Consider the following 13,604-nt stretch of genomic DNA (forward strand, 5'->3'; position numbering starts at 1 on the left):
TATCTGGCATATTACATAGTTACTCACTAAATATTGATTTAATGAAGGACAGAGAGGAAGAATAAATGTGTAGAGGGGGTAAGTGGGTAGATTAGAGATTACTTAATCAGATGGCTTAGTTCTCCCCCATGCTCCTTCATCTGCCCATTTCAGGAAATCCAAGTTCTGTTACAATAGAACTAATAAGCTGGAGATCCAAATATGGCTAATCAAATGGAATGAGAAAGTATAGTATAATGATTAAGAGCAGTGGCTTTAGAGTAGGGCCTGAATCTGTGGACCATGGAAAGTAACCTTTCTGATCTTTACCTTAATTGTGCACTGGGAATATGAGTGCTAACCCCATAAGGAAATTGTGACTATAAAGTTAGCTTCTAAAGTGTTAAAACACAATCCTTTGCCACAAAATAAATGGTCAGGATGATCAGAACTGAAACCAAAGCTTCCAGACATCCTTTTCCAACACCAAGAAGGTAGATGCCCTCCTATGTAGACTCCAATAGAAGAATCTGAAGTGGCTAAAACTTGTTGATGGGGGGAATCTGACCCGGATTCCCTTCACATTGCACTCGATATTGTCTTTCATTAATGAGAATAAATGCAAATAGCCAGAGAACTAAAGAGCTAAGGTCATCTTTAATGACTTATTTGGCCAGGTCTTAATATTAAGGGTAGCCCAGTGACGAGGTGGATATGGGGAGAAAGGATTTGCCTCTGAGCCCAAGAGATGACACTTGTCACAAAGCCATACGACACCTAGCCACTCAGGTCAGGCAATAAATGAGGGCGCTTGCACAGTAGAGTGAAGCGAGGGATGATGCGGACGCCTGCGCAGTGGGAGTGGTCGTCCGCTCCCCGCCCCGCCTCTGCCAAGTCGCGCCAGCGCAGTTAAGAAAGAGCTAGCAGAAGACGGCGCCTGCGCGGTAGCGGCCAACAAGGGCTGTGGCGGAAGCGGCAATGGAACCAGGGGAGCAGCTGAACGAATTAGTGTCAGCAGAGGGCCGAAACCGGAAGGCGGTGTTGTGCCAACGCTGTGGCTCCCGGGTGCTGCAACCAGGGACCGCTCTCTTCTCCCGCCGGCAGGTAGGGAGGCAGACTAGAAGCACTTTACACTCCGCACTGTCTTTTCCTGGGGGGCCGAGGCAGTCCGAGACTTAGTTCCCGTTTCTCAATTTCCGGAGCTGCACTCCTCCTCGCGGGACCTCGAAGCCACGCCCCTCGAGTCTCGAGGCTCCGCCCCTCCCGGCTCCCAACTGAGAGGTTCCGCCTCAGGCTGCCTGCGGTGGGCAATGGGTGCTGGCTTCAGGCGGGGTCCCCAGGAGCCTTTTGCAGCGGAGAACCTTACTCTGTGCCCTTCTACCTGGCCTTTGGCAACCCACTACTCCTTTCCAGGCCCGAAGGTGTGGGAGCTCTTCGGTGCCGCCCCCAGGGTCCCGGCCCATCCCCTGGGCCGCTGCGAGCGCTGGGGAGCTGGCGTCTGGGAGAGCGGGTCCTGCACTCGCCCCACTTAGGGCTCAGTTTCCCTGCGTGGAAGTGAAAGGAATAGCCTGAGCCTACGAGTTTTTGTATCTTTCACCTCCACACGTCAGATATTGCCAGAATGGCACTTGAGTGTAACTTGATTTCGTGTCCCACTTCAAACTCCACCCATCCGTCCTTAATTCACCTTCTCGCTTCCGACAGGCGCTTATTTGCTCCATAAAGGAGCTCCAGAAACAACAAATTTGATGTAAGCGATATGACAAAGTAACTCCCATAACCTAAATACTAGAGTTCTGGAATCCAGGGTTTCCGAGATGAACCATATTTCAGGTGGAATAGAAATCTGAAATCCTGGAAATAAATTTTGAAGGAAGACTTTCCTTCAAGTTAGGATTTTTTTTTTTTTTTTCCAAAAAGAGAAAAAGTTTGTTGCTATGAGAAACAAGAAACCTGATGACTTATGGGCCCAAAAACCTGTCTCCCGAAGTCTAAGGAGTTTGGGGTTTTTATGGGTTCGAACAAGGGGAGATGGAGATGTTACCATTACAGTATCAAGTATAATGGAGGCTGAGACTGGGCTAGAATGGCCATTACTAGTAGTATACACAGGGTGCAAGTTAGGATTTTGAATACTCCTGGTACCCCCAGCACCCCAGTGAGAAAGTTGACGTGTTTTTTTTTGTTTTTTGTTTTTTGTTTTGGTAAACTTTTTATTTAAGTAACATACCCGCAGGAAAGTGCAATGTATAATTAATATTAATCATGTGCATATCCTATCAAGAACATTTCTAAAAATGTCAGATCATTTTATTATTTCATATTGTTGAACAGAAGATTATGTGTAATGTCCCATATAGGACCTCTCCCTCCAAAAGCAGAGCTCCTTTTATGAATGAAGGAAGAGAGTATCTGTCTTTCTTGTTTAGTCAGGGTCTTGATGACCTGTAGTCTAAAGAATGGTGGAGCTGCCCCTGTCCTCTTGATTAGGCTCCAAAGATTGGGAGTAGAGTTTTGATTTGTTTTATGATAGTGGCATTATGGTGTTGCAGAAATCGCATGGATCTTGGAATTAAAACATGCATGAAATTGAATTCTGACTTCATCATCCATTAATATCGGAAGAGTTATCTAGCCTCCATGAGTTTCAGTTTGCTTATTCTGTAAGACAAAGGCTATATTTTAGGGAAGTATTTGTGTGAAAGCACTTAGCACTGTGCCTGGCATACTGGATGATATATTTTAGTTCCTATCCTCCTTTCCCTTGTCTACCTTTATAAACTGACAGAAATTGAGATTCCTTAAAGGGGTTTAGAATTTGTTTTAAAAATTTTAATTCTTGTTTGACATATTTTTTTATAACCTGATCATGCTAAAAATCATGTGAGCAAATTAAATTATACATATTGAATTTCTGTCTTTTTATATTTTCCAACTAATGTGACCTCTCATCTAGAATGGATCCTAGAAATTATTTTTATGTGTTTTAATATTTTTCCTCTTTTTAAAAATAAGAGTTTTGTTTGTTTTTACTTTGGCTTCAGTATTTCTGGAAATTTCATATTTCTTGAGAAATGACTGTTGGAAGGAAGGACCCTATTCCTTTCCCCAAAATTCAGTCCAACCCCACTTCTCCCCCTGATTTCAGTTCTAATTTTTTTTCACCTTCCTTTTAACAAATACTAATTTCAGCAAGTATACAAATATGACTTGTAAGATGTGATGTTGACAGGAAATACTTTTTAAAATCCCATGGAAAATTCTAATCAGTTACAATTCCTTCCCCCTGCTATGTGTCACGTACTTCAAAAGCTAAAACAAACAAACAACAACAACAACAAAGAAAACATCCCTGCACTTAAAGAGAACAAATAAAACAATTGTTTAAAACTTAAGGGGCCCTGGCATCGAGGGATTGAGAATGCCTTTTTGACCAAAAGGGGGAAAAGAAAGGCAACAAGATAAGGTCTCAGTGGCTAAGAGAATTCAAACAGAGTCAAGAGTTGTCCTGGAGGTTACTCCTATGCACGCTTCACCTGGATATGCCAAATGACCACAATATGATAAGCCCATGTCAACAGTAGTCCCGAAAACCCTAAAGAATACCTGGATCCCTATCTGAGACTCACTAAGTTTATTCTTCAGAAACTTAAATCCTCCAGAGAGCTCCTATGCCAGCTAGTCCCAAAAACCAGAGGCAACAGCCTCTTCAAGAACATCAACCTGTTGCATCCCCTTTTCCCATAATGTTGACACCCCTTTTCAACATAAACAAGTTAGGCTGGTCACTGCCTAGACATCCCTGAAAACTGGGAAATGATTAAATTAGAGGAAGGGCTAGCAACAGACAAGATAGAATTTAACAAAGGATCATGAATACTGGATCTCTATATAATTTTCTTTTTCTTATTTGCTAGGATATTAGAATAGCTAGAAGGAAAGAATTGAAATGGTGGAACTGTAACACATAACATTCTTTGAAATTTACTATATAGCTACTTGTTAAATTGTAATTTGAAAGTTATCACCTTTTTGTATATATGCTATATTTCACAATAAGGAAATAACTGAAACTATGGTACTGTAACCCATAACATTCTTTGAAATTTGCTCTTTATTTGTTAAATTTTCACTTCTGTGTAAATATGTTATATTCTAAAATTGGGGAAAAAAAAAAAAAAGAAAGAAAGAAACAATAAAAAACTTCAGGGATACCAAACACCTTTCCTGAAATTCCCTGAAGCTTTGAGGGTAGCTCTTTTTTTTGTCATCATAACCCAAAAATGTTACAGAGAAACCACCATCAAGGCCATTGCAGTAGGACTGTTACTCATTTCTGAAGATGTTAAAGGAGTGTTCCCGGCCATTAAAGAAATCTGGAGAAATGTGGAGTGTATAAGGAGTCAGGGTCAGAGGTGGCCCATAGCATTCATTCTCTCCTACTCCACCCAGTGGAGCAACCTAGTGTGGTTTCCAGATGGGAACAATTTGAGAACTAGACTTTGCCATTCCTCCCATTGAGATTATCCAGGACCTAGTGATTACTGAATCTTATATTCCACAGCTCTTTAGTCTAAAGCAGTGTTTCCTGACTTGGGGTAATTTTGTTCCCCAGAAGACATTTTGGCAGTGTTAGGAGACAGTGTTAGTTGTTGCAACTGAGGGGTTGCTGCTGGCATCTAGTGAATAAAGCCAGGGATGCTGCAAAGTATCCTACAATGCACAGGACAGCCCTCCACAGCAAAGACTTTTCCAGCCCAAAGTGTTAGTAGTGTTGAAGTTGAGAAACCCTGGCCTAAAGACTGCAAAGCATTTCCACGTCTATAATCTTAGTTAATCTCATGAAATTATTGTTGTTTATACCACTGGACTATAAGTTCCTATATCCTTTCCACTTCTGTATCTTACAACTACAGTTTGCACATAAAAGGGATCTTCATAAATATTTAGATTTAAATAAATCAATGAATAAAAGTTACTAATCCAGTGTAAATAATGGGTTAGCATGGATGGAATGGATCAGTGTGTTTAGTGGACACCATTACTCCACTATTTGTACAGCATGTGTTTTTTGTTCTATTTACATCATTTAAATGGTTTCACATATAAAATACTCATTCCCTTGAACTCAGTAATTCTGCTTCTCAAAATCCTACTTAAAGTTTGTGGCAGAGAAAATTATTAATAATTGAGTAGGGGCAAGGGGAACAGCAGTGTGACATTTCATAGTTCTGAGAGAAAGTATGGTACGTTCAGAGTTGAAAGCTTCAATTTGGCCAGAACACAGAATATGATTAAATAAATAAATAAGTAAGTAAGTACATAAAATAGGCTAGGGTAGAATTAAGGTTATTGGGATAGAGGAGGTGAGGAACTATGGGGGGTGGCTCATCCACACGGGTGTAGAAGCTAACCACAGTGGGGGTAGGATATGGAATCAAAAGAAAGACTGAGCCAGGTGCAGGTCATCTGTGGATAGGGAAGAGCAACTAGAGCTGCCTCAGATGACCATGAGGTCTCCAGATGGCATGAACCTTAAAGGAGTGGATTTGTTCAAAGGAGGATGAAGGAGTGGTAATCTGGGAGCTGCATTGGGGGGCCAGATGGTCCCCATCTCTAGATCTTGATGAGGAGGGAGTGTAAAAGAATGGGCAGCAGCCATGGTGTATCCTGTGAAGATAAAGAGAAAAAGGAAACATTCACCAAAAAGTTTTCCATCTAGGAAAAGGGAGATGTTGTGGGAGGAAGTTGTTTGGTGTTTTGTTTTGTTTTTTGTCTGTTTTCTTTTGTGAAGGAGTTGTGGTGGGAGTGGACAGTGAAAGATTAGGCCATGGGAGGGAAAATGTAGAGCAGTGTTTGGATAAGATGTGAGAGTAGAGGACCTGAAGGCAGTAAGAAGGGCAGTTTCTTAGAAAACTATACTTACAACTACCATACGACCCAGCAATTGCACTCTGTGGCATTTATCCCAGAAAAATGAAAACTTAACGTTCACACAAAAACCTGAACAAGAAGAGTTATTACAGCTTTATCTGTACTAGCGCAAAACTGCAAACAGCCCAGATGTCCTTCAACAGGTGAATGGTTAAACACACCGTGGAACATCTATACCATGGAATACTACTCGGCAATAAAAAGGAATGAACTATTGGAATACACAACAACTTGGATGAATCTCCAGGGAATTAAGCTGAGTGAAAATAGCCAATCCCAAAAGATTACGTATGTATGAATCCATTTATATAACATTTTTGAAATGATGAAATTTTAGAAATGGAGAACAGATTAGTGTTTACTGGAAGATAGGGATCAGGTGGGGAGAGCTGGGCGGGCTAGGTGGGAGGTGTGAGTGTGGTTATAAAAGGGTAAAATGAGTGATTTTGTGGCATTGAAACTGTTCAGCATCTTGACCAGCTTGCTACATTGGTAGATACACGTGTAATGTGATAAAATTACGTAGATAAATGCACATAGACACAAAATGATTATAAGTGAACTGAATAAGATCAGTAGATTGTATCAATGTCAGTGTCCTGGTTGTGATCTTGTACTATGGTTTTACAAAATGTTACCATTGGGGAAAACTGGGTAAGGGTCGGTGGGATCTCTCCATTTCTTATAATAAATTGTGAACCTACACTTTTCACAATACAACTTTCGATTAAAAAATCAGCAATCAAAGTGGGACATTCATCTCAGCTATGTAAGGCAGTATTATTCTAGTTACCTTTGTGCATACCAAAATCACCGCAAAATAGTGACTTAAACAATAACAGTTTTTTATTTGGCTCACAAATTTGCAGGTTAACTGGGGCTTGCTCAGCAATTCTCATTCAGGTTCTTTCACATGATGGCAGTCTAAGTGGTCATCTCAAAACCTTCTTTACTGTGTTTATGGACTAGGAATGTTCAAACACTTGAGGACCAGAACAGGTTTGGGTCTGTTTTTCTGTGGGTCTGTTTACATGGTCCCTCCACATGGTGGCCTCGGGGTAGTAGAGCTTCTTTCATGGTGCCTGAAGGCTCCCAGAGCCAGTGACCCAAGAGGAACCAGCAAAAGGTGCATGACCTTGTCTACTTCCACCCCATTATATTCACGAAGATAGGTCACAATGGCCTGCCTAGGCTCAAGGGGAGGGACAGGGACTCCACCTCTTAATGGAAGGATTGTCAAAGAAATTGTGGATATGTTTTAAAAACACCATGAGTACTCAGAAGGGAGATAATTACAAAAAGGTTATCAGAAGTCTTGTGTGTGTAACAGTTATTCTTACCTATAATATAGCATGTTTACCAAGTTTTCTATAATGAGAATGAATGAAATTACAATGAAAATGAAAATTACAGTGGAAAAGAATATTTTATTTTTAAAAGGATACCATTAACGCACACTAAATGATTTAACTTGTATGGTTGGTTTATTCAAACACCATAATGACATGGAACTTTGAATAGGAAGTGAAATCTGGTAGGTTTGTACAGGTTAGTGTGAAATCCCGATACATCCCAAAGTAATTTGGGCAGAGAATAAAAATGCATTTGCAGGGCCCCCCCTGAGGAACTGGGGAAAAATGTGGAAATATTAAACTTTCCCACCTGGGTTATTACTGATGTTGTTACAAGCATTGAGGACTACCAACTTGGTAGGCTGAGCCCTTGATGTTGGGGCTTGCCCTTATGAAGCTTGTTACTGCAAAGGAGAGGCTAAGCCTGCTAATGATTGTGCCTGAGAGTCTCCCCCAGAGAACCTCTTTTGTTGCTCAGATGTGGCCTTTCTCTCTCTAAGCCCACTCAGCAGATAAACCCAGTGCCCTATCCCCTATGTGGGATCTGACCCCCAGGGGCGTAAATCTCCCTGGCAACATGGAACATGACTCCCAGGGATGAGCCTGGACCAAGCATTGTGGGACTGAGAAAGTCTACTTGACCAAAAGGTGGAAGCAAAATGAAACAAAATAAAGTTTCAGTGGCTGGGAGACTTCAAATGGAGTAAAGAGGTCATCTGGAAGGTATTCTTATGCACTATATAGATACCCCTTTTAAGTCTTTAGTGTATTGAATAGCTAGAAGGAAATACATGACACTGTTGAACTGCAACCCAGTAGCCTTGATTCTTGAAGACAGTTATATAACTATGTAGCTTACATGGTGTGACTTTGCGATTGTGAAAACCTTGTGGTTCACACTCCCTTTATCCAATGTATGGCCAGATGAGTAGAAAAATGAGGACAAATTAAATGAAAAATGGGGTGGGATGGGGATGAAGTGTTTTGGGTGTTCTTTTATACTTTTATTTTTATTCTTATTTTTATCTTTTTTTTTGTTTTGGAGCAATGAATGTTTAGAAATTGATTGTGATGCATGCACAACTTTATGATGGTACTGTGAACAATTGATTATACACTGTAGATGATTGTATGGTATGTGAATATATCTCAATTAAAAAATGAAGGAGACAAGGACCAAAAAAAAAAGGACACTGTTAACAGTTCTTGAAAAAGCAAAAGGGATTCCATGAGCCATCAACAGAATCTTACTCAGTTGTTTGTTGTGTAGATTTCTGAGGACACTGTCCAGAATTAGAAGTACTAACTGGGGTCCTGAACAGAGCAAAGTTAACCCACCTGGTCTGGGATCTAACTCACAAGTTTGGCCCTCAACCAACTGAGTTAGCTGCTTCAAATTAGATATTAATTTCTTGATTTCCACCCTAATATTCTATCCAGAAAGCCCCTTTGAATTCCAGTGTTCCCTGACCTAGCAGTTGTCCTTGGCATTGCAGTGAATAAGGTAAGGTCCATGCACATATGTGTAGTTTTGTGGCCCTGACTTACAGGCTCTAAATGAAAATGGGAATGTTGAGAAATAGAGGAACAGAGCCCAGTATAACACCTTGAATGGTTAATAATAGTAATACCCTTAAATCTCTTATCAAATGAGGGACTCTGAAGAGAGAGTGTTTTACACCATAAATGGGAACAGTGAGAGGAAAGCGGATGCTCTTCATTGGGCACCTCCTGAGGACAAATGCTTATAGTAGTCTTTCACTTTCTCTTTATTTTGTTGGATACACTGAAATATTAGTTAAGTAACTTTACTAGTTCATTAAAGTTCACTCCCCTTACATTACCCCTGACCTACAGTATAAGGCATAGGTTAGCAATATTTTTAGGGAAATTGAGACTCACGGAAAGTTACAGTTAGTACTGGAATCCAGGTTTCCTGGTTCCTAGATTTTGATTCCTAACTGTCTGTCTCTGCCTGTTCCCATTTTCATTTAGGGTGAAACAAAGCATTAGGGATACATTTAAACATCAGATGAGGTAAAAAGTGACTGAAATAATATAACTAACGGGTGGAGGGACTATCATATTTTGTAATTTTCTCAGATGAAGTCTTAAGTGACACAGCAAAGGGTAAAGGCCAGATACGTGTTCTGATAAGCCATGTTCTTAGAGGATGGGGAATGGAAATGTTCTGGATCATTGTTCCCTCCCTCCTATTGGGGATACTTTCCTGGTTGCAGTATGGCTTAGGGTTCAGAAGTGCAATCTCCAGGGTGTTTAATGCACATAGCAGCTGTGAGGGACTTCCTAACTGCAATTTGGTGAGAGGCTATTTTATCCCTACCAAACATTTACTTTTTTGAACTAATTTCTCTCTCCCCCACCCCCCTTTCATTCTGATTGCTAGTACCATATTAACACACTGAGCCATCAACAGGCTATCTGAGGCTATCCTCTTTTGTTAGTTTGGAGTTGCATTATATCATGGAGTGAGAAATAAGTATGTTGACAGCAGTCATAATTACGAGAAGCAGAGGGTAATAAGCTTTGCTGGCATTGTATTTTTCAGGAGACTGGGGCAGGTAAAAGTGTTTAAACCAGGCATGTAGAAGAAATTAGAGATTGTGAATGTGTATGCTGGAGGCTTTCTGTTGAGAAGTCATGTAAGTTGAAGGGTACAAGCATCTTAGACATAGTATTCAAATTTAAGAACTAGATTTTCCTTTCTAATGTCCTTTTTATAAATCCAATCCAGTATATTCATAACAGTGATGGAATAGACCAAAGCCAAATATCCTATATTCATTCTTTTAACAAATATTTGAGTTCCTACTCTATACCAGGTACAATTAGGCACTGGGGATATAGTAATGAATGAGAAAGGTCAGCTCCCTGCTTTCCAGAAGTTTATATTTTAGTGGAGGGAGACATGTGGTACATAAGCCAATAAATTAATAAGGTAATTTCAGAGAGTGGTAAGTGATATTTAAAAAATAAAGTAGGAGGGACATGAGGATACTTTTGGGGGTGATGGATATGTGCATTATGTTGATTGTGGTGGGAATTTCACCAGTGTATACATATGTCAAAATTTATCAGATTTTACACTCTAAATGTGTACCGCTTATACATCAAGTATGCATCAATAAAGCTGTATAAAAATAAAAAACAGTAGGCTGTATGGGAAGATAATTCAGATTATTTGGTTAGAAAAGACCTCATGAGGAGGTTATATTTGAGCTGAATGCCAAGAAGGAGCTGGTCATGCCAGGATTGAAGGACAAAACAGACTTAGCATGTTTGATGAAGGGCAAGAAGGCCAGTGTTGCTGGAGCATAATGATCTTGGGAAAGATTAGGGCCGTGTGGGTCTTGTCAGCCATGGTAAGGATAGCAGTGAAGCCAAGTTGCCACAGCAACCAGGAAGCTCCTTTTTTATATCTCTTAAGAATCAGAGCACGGATCAGATGCTCCAGAGGAGCCACCCAGCATCTTAGTCTATAACTTAATGATAGGGCTCCTTCTCTTTTTATTCATTCCAGGAAGCTGCTGGAAGCAGTAAAAACTGTAAGCAGAATGGACATGACAATGTGACTGAACCAGTTCAGCTCTGATATCTCTTCTTGATGTTCCCTTCCACTATAGCTTTTCCTTCCCTCCATGAGGAAGAAACCAGCTCTGGCTGATGGCAGCAATCCTGATGGTGATCTCCTCCAGGAACACTGGCTGGTTGACGACATGTTCATCTTTGAGAACGTGGGGTTCACCAAGGACGTTGGCAACATCAAGTTTCTGGTCTGCGCAGACTGTGAAATTGGACCAATTGGCTGGCATTGCCTGGATGACAAGAACAGTTTCTATGTGGCCTTGGAACGGGTTTCCCATGAGTAACTGAGGGGAGGGGGCCTCAACTCTACCTCCAGCTATAAAAGCTACTCCCCATAAGAACTGACATTTAGCCATTTCTGTACTAATATAAAATTGAGTACCAACAAGTCCACTTAACACGTGCAATGGGTTAATCCTCCTTCCTTAAAGCCTCAAGCGCATGCGTCTTGCTTAATTAGCCTTGTGTCACAACATTTTCTCATCTCCCTTTCTTCCAGTTTTGGAACACTGGAGTACCTCCACAAATCTGTTCTCATCCCTAGCGTTCTGCCTGGGCTCCATTTTACCCAGGGGCTCCGTGGTTTCTTGCTCTAGAAGATGAGTGGTCAACCTTTTAGCCATAATGACACGTGACAGATAATGCTCATGTGCTGATAGTTGGAACTCCACCCTTTTCTCTGTCTTTCAAGAAAGCATATATGAATACAAGTGTCTGAGAGTGACTTTGTAGTATGGCTAACCTTGTATCTGCAGTAATTTGTTCTTTTAAAGGGTATAATTCTTAGAAACTTTGGTATTTAAACCACTAATCAGAAACACATTATTTTGGACACACCTCTAATATACCTCTAATGCCATGTTTGAGAGCCTCTTCTCTAGATTTATCATGACATTTTATTGTAATGAGGAAGGAACTCAGCCCATCTTCCCTTCAAATCCTGATGAGGTTTCTCTTTATTATTTCTTTTCAACCCTAGTGACAGCCACCTCAAGAAAAACTCAGCCCTAGCTGTTTTCCCAGGATCTCTTAGAATCAGAGTAAAAGGTATTGGATATTTGAGGGACAGGCCTTTGCCAAATTATACATGAGTTTATAGGTCTGTCTCTTCTGAACCGGTAACATCTTTGGTTCTAAGGAAAAACTTTCTAAATGGATACCATCTTTTACTGAATTTACCAGGCATGGTCTCCACAGAGTTTTGGTTGAATCAGAATTTCTACACTAATCCAGCATACAAACTTTTCATTCAGATTCTTCTATTTCTATAGCTGTGAGGTTGAGCTTACAGTTTAATGTTGGCATGATTACATGTTTAACCCTTCTATTCTGAAATGACTCGCCATCTTATAATCTGTACACCAAGGTTTCAGGTCCTCCCAACATCTCTACCTCTAAGATTCAGGAGGCCTAGAATTGAAATAAGGACTAAATAGAGACCTCACCATCCACAGTCATTCCTTTGCATCTGTTTTTTTTGGTTGCTTCCTTCTTCCTTCACCCTGAAACACATTATTAGGGCTCCCCCACTAAAGTGAGGACTTTGGGCACAGTGCTGTAACCAACCTTCCCCCCTAGAAAAGTGGCTTCCTTCTCCAGTCAGGAAGCCTGAATGATCTCTAGCAGAAAATCAGAGAACTGTGTTTTCCAGACAAATGGTCAGATGTTCGTTATTATAGCACTTTTAGAAAAACAACTGGGAAAATTAACCACTCAGGTCAGAAGGAGCAAAACCAAGTAGATGCCTCTAGGGGCATATGGCCCCCTACATCACAAGTCAAATCTCAGCAAAGCATTTTTTTATAATTAGGCTTTAATTTTTTTTTTTTTTTAAATTACAGAAGGTGTACACATTCAATACAGAAAAATAAATGTGAAGGTGGGCATAAAATTTTTAAAAATCATTCATACTTACCACCCAGAGATTGCCAGTAGTAATGTGGTGTCTACCTTTTTTGTTGTTGTTGTTATATAGTTATACAGTCATTATCAAAGATCAGGGCTACTGGATTACAGTTCAACAACTTCAGGTATTTCCTTTTGTCTATTCTAAAACACTAGACACTAAAAAGAAATATTTAATGAGTCATTTGTTAAATCCTAATTTCTGTTATACCTCCTCCCTCTCATTTGATCATTCTCTCAATCTTCAGGGATATCTGGGCAATGACCATTTTAACTTCTTCATGCTGGAAGGGGGTGTTGACCTTATGGGATAGAGGAATGAAACTGGTTGATGTTCTTGGAGAGACTGGTACCTCTGCGTTTCAGGGCTTATCTAGCATGGGACCAATCTGGAGGCCTTAAGTACTATCCTTCTTGGTATTTTTCTATGTATATATGGAAACAGGTACAGTTTCTTTAAAACAAATATGACATGATACTGTATGTTTATTTTTTTTTCACATAACAAAATAGGGTGAACATCTTCTTATGTCAGTACATATCCATCTGTGTACACCACTGTTTTTAATATTCCACTATTCTGTACTATAATTATTTAAACCAGTCTCTTACTCTTATAAACAATGACATAGTATGCAACCATGTAGTTAAATCTGCATGCACATTCTTAATTATTTCCTTGGCAGTCATTATTATAAGTAAATTGCAGGGTATGTACATTTTCAAGGCTTTGCTGAGTTGACGCATATTCCTCCAAAATAGCTGTGCTAATTCACCATCCTCTAGCAATGTGAAGGGGTACTCATTTCTTTGAACCCTTAATAACAC

At 40.2% G+C, this 13,604-nt stretch overlaps 1 protein-coding gene across 1 annotated transcript; it reads left to right on the forward strand.

The window, feature by feature from the left end:
• The first annotated feature begins 895 nt into the window (after positions 1 to 895).
• Positions 896 to 12,940, forward strand: RABIF (RAB interacting factor). Its single transcript, XM_037825028.1, has 2 exons — positions 896 to 1,083; positions 10,910 to 12,940. Exons 1-2 carry the CDS (start codon positions 958 to 960, stop codon positions 11,153 to 11,155), a joined length of 372 nt encoding a protein of 123 aa, XP_037680956.1. The 5' UTR covers positions 896 to 957; the 3' UTR covers positions 11,156 to 12,940.
• The last annotated feature ends 664 nt before the right edge of the window (positions 12,941 to 13,604 follow it).

This window comes from Choloepus didactylus, chromosome 2 (assembly GCF_015220235.1).
Source record: "Choloepus didactylus isolate mChoDid1 chromosome 2, mChoDid1.pri, whole genome shotgun sequence".
NCBI lineage: Eukaryota > Metazoa > Chordata > Mammalia > Pilosa > Megalonychidae > Choloepus > Choloepus didactylus.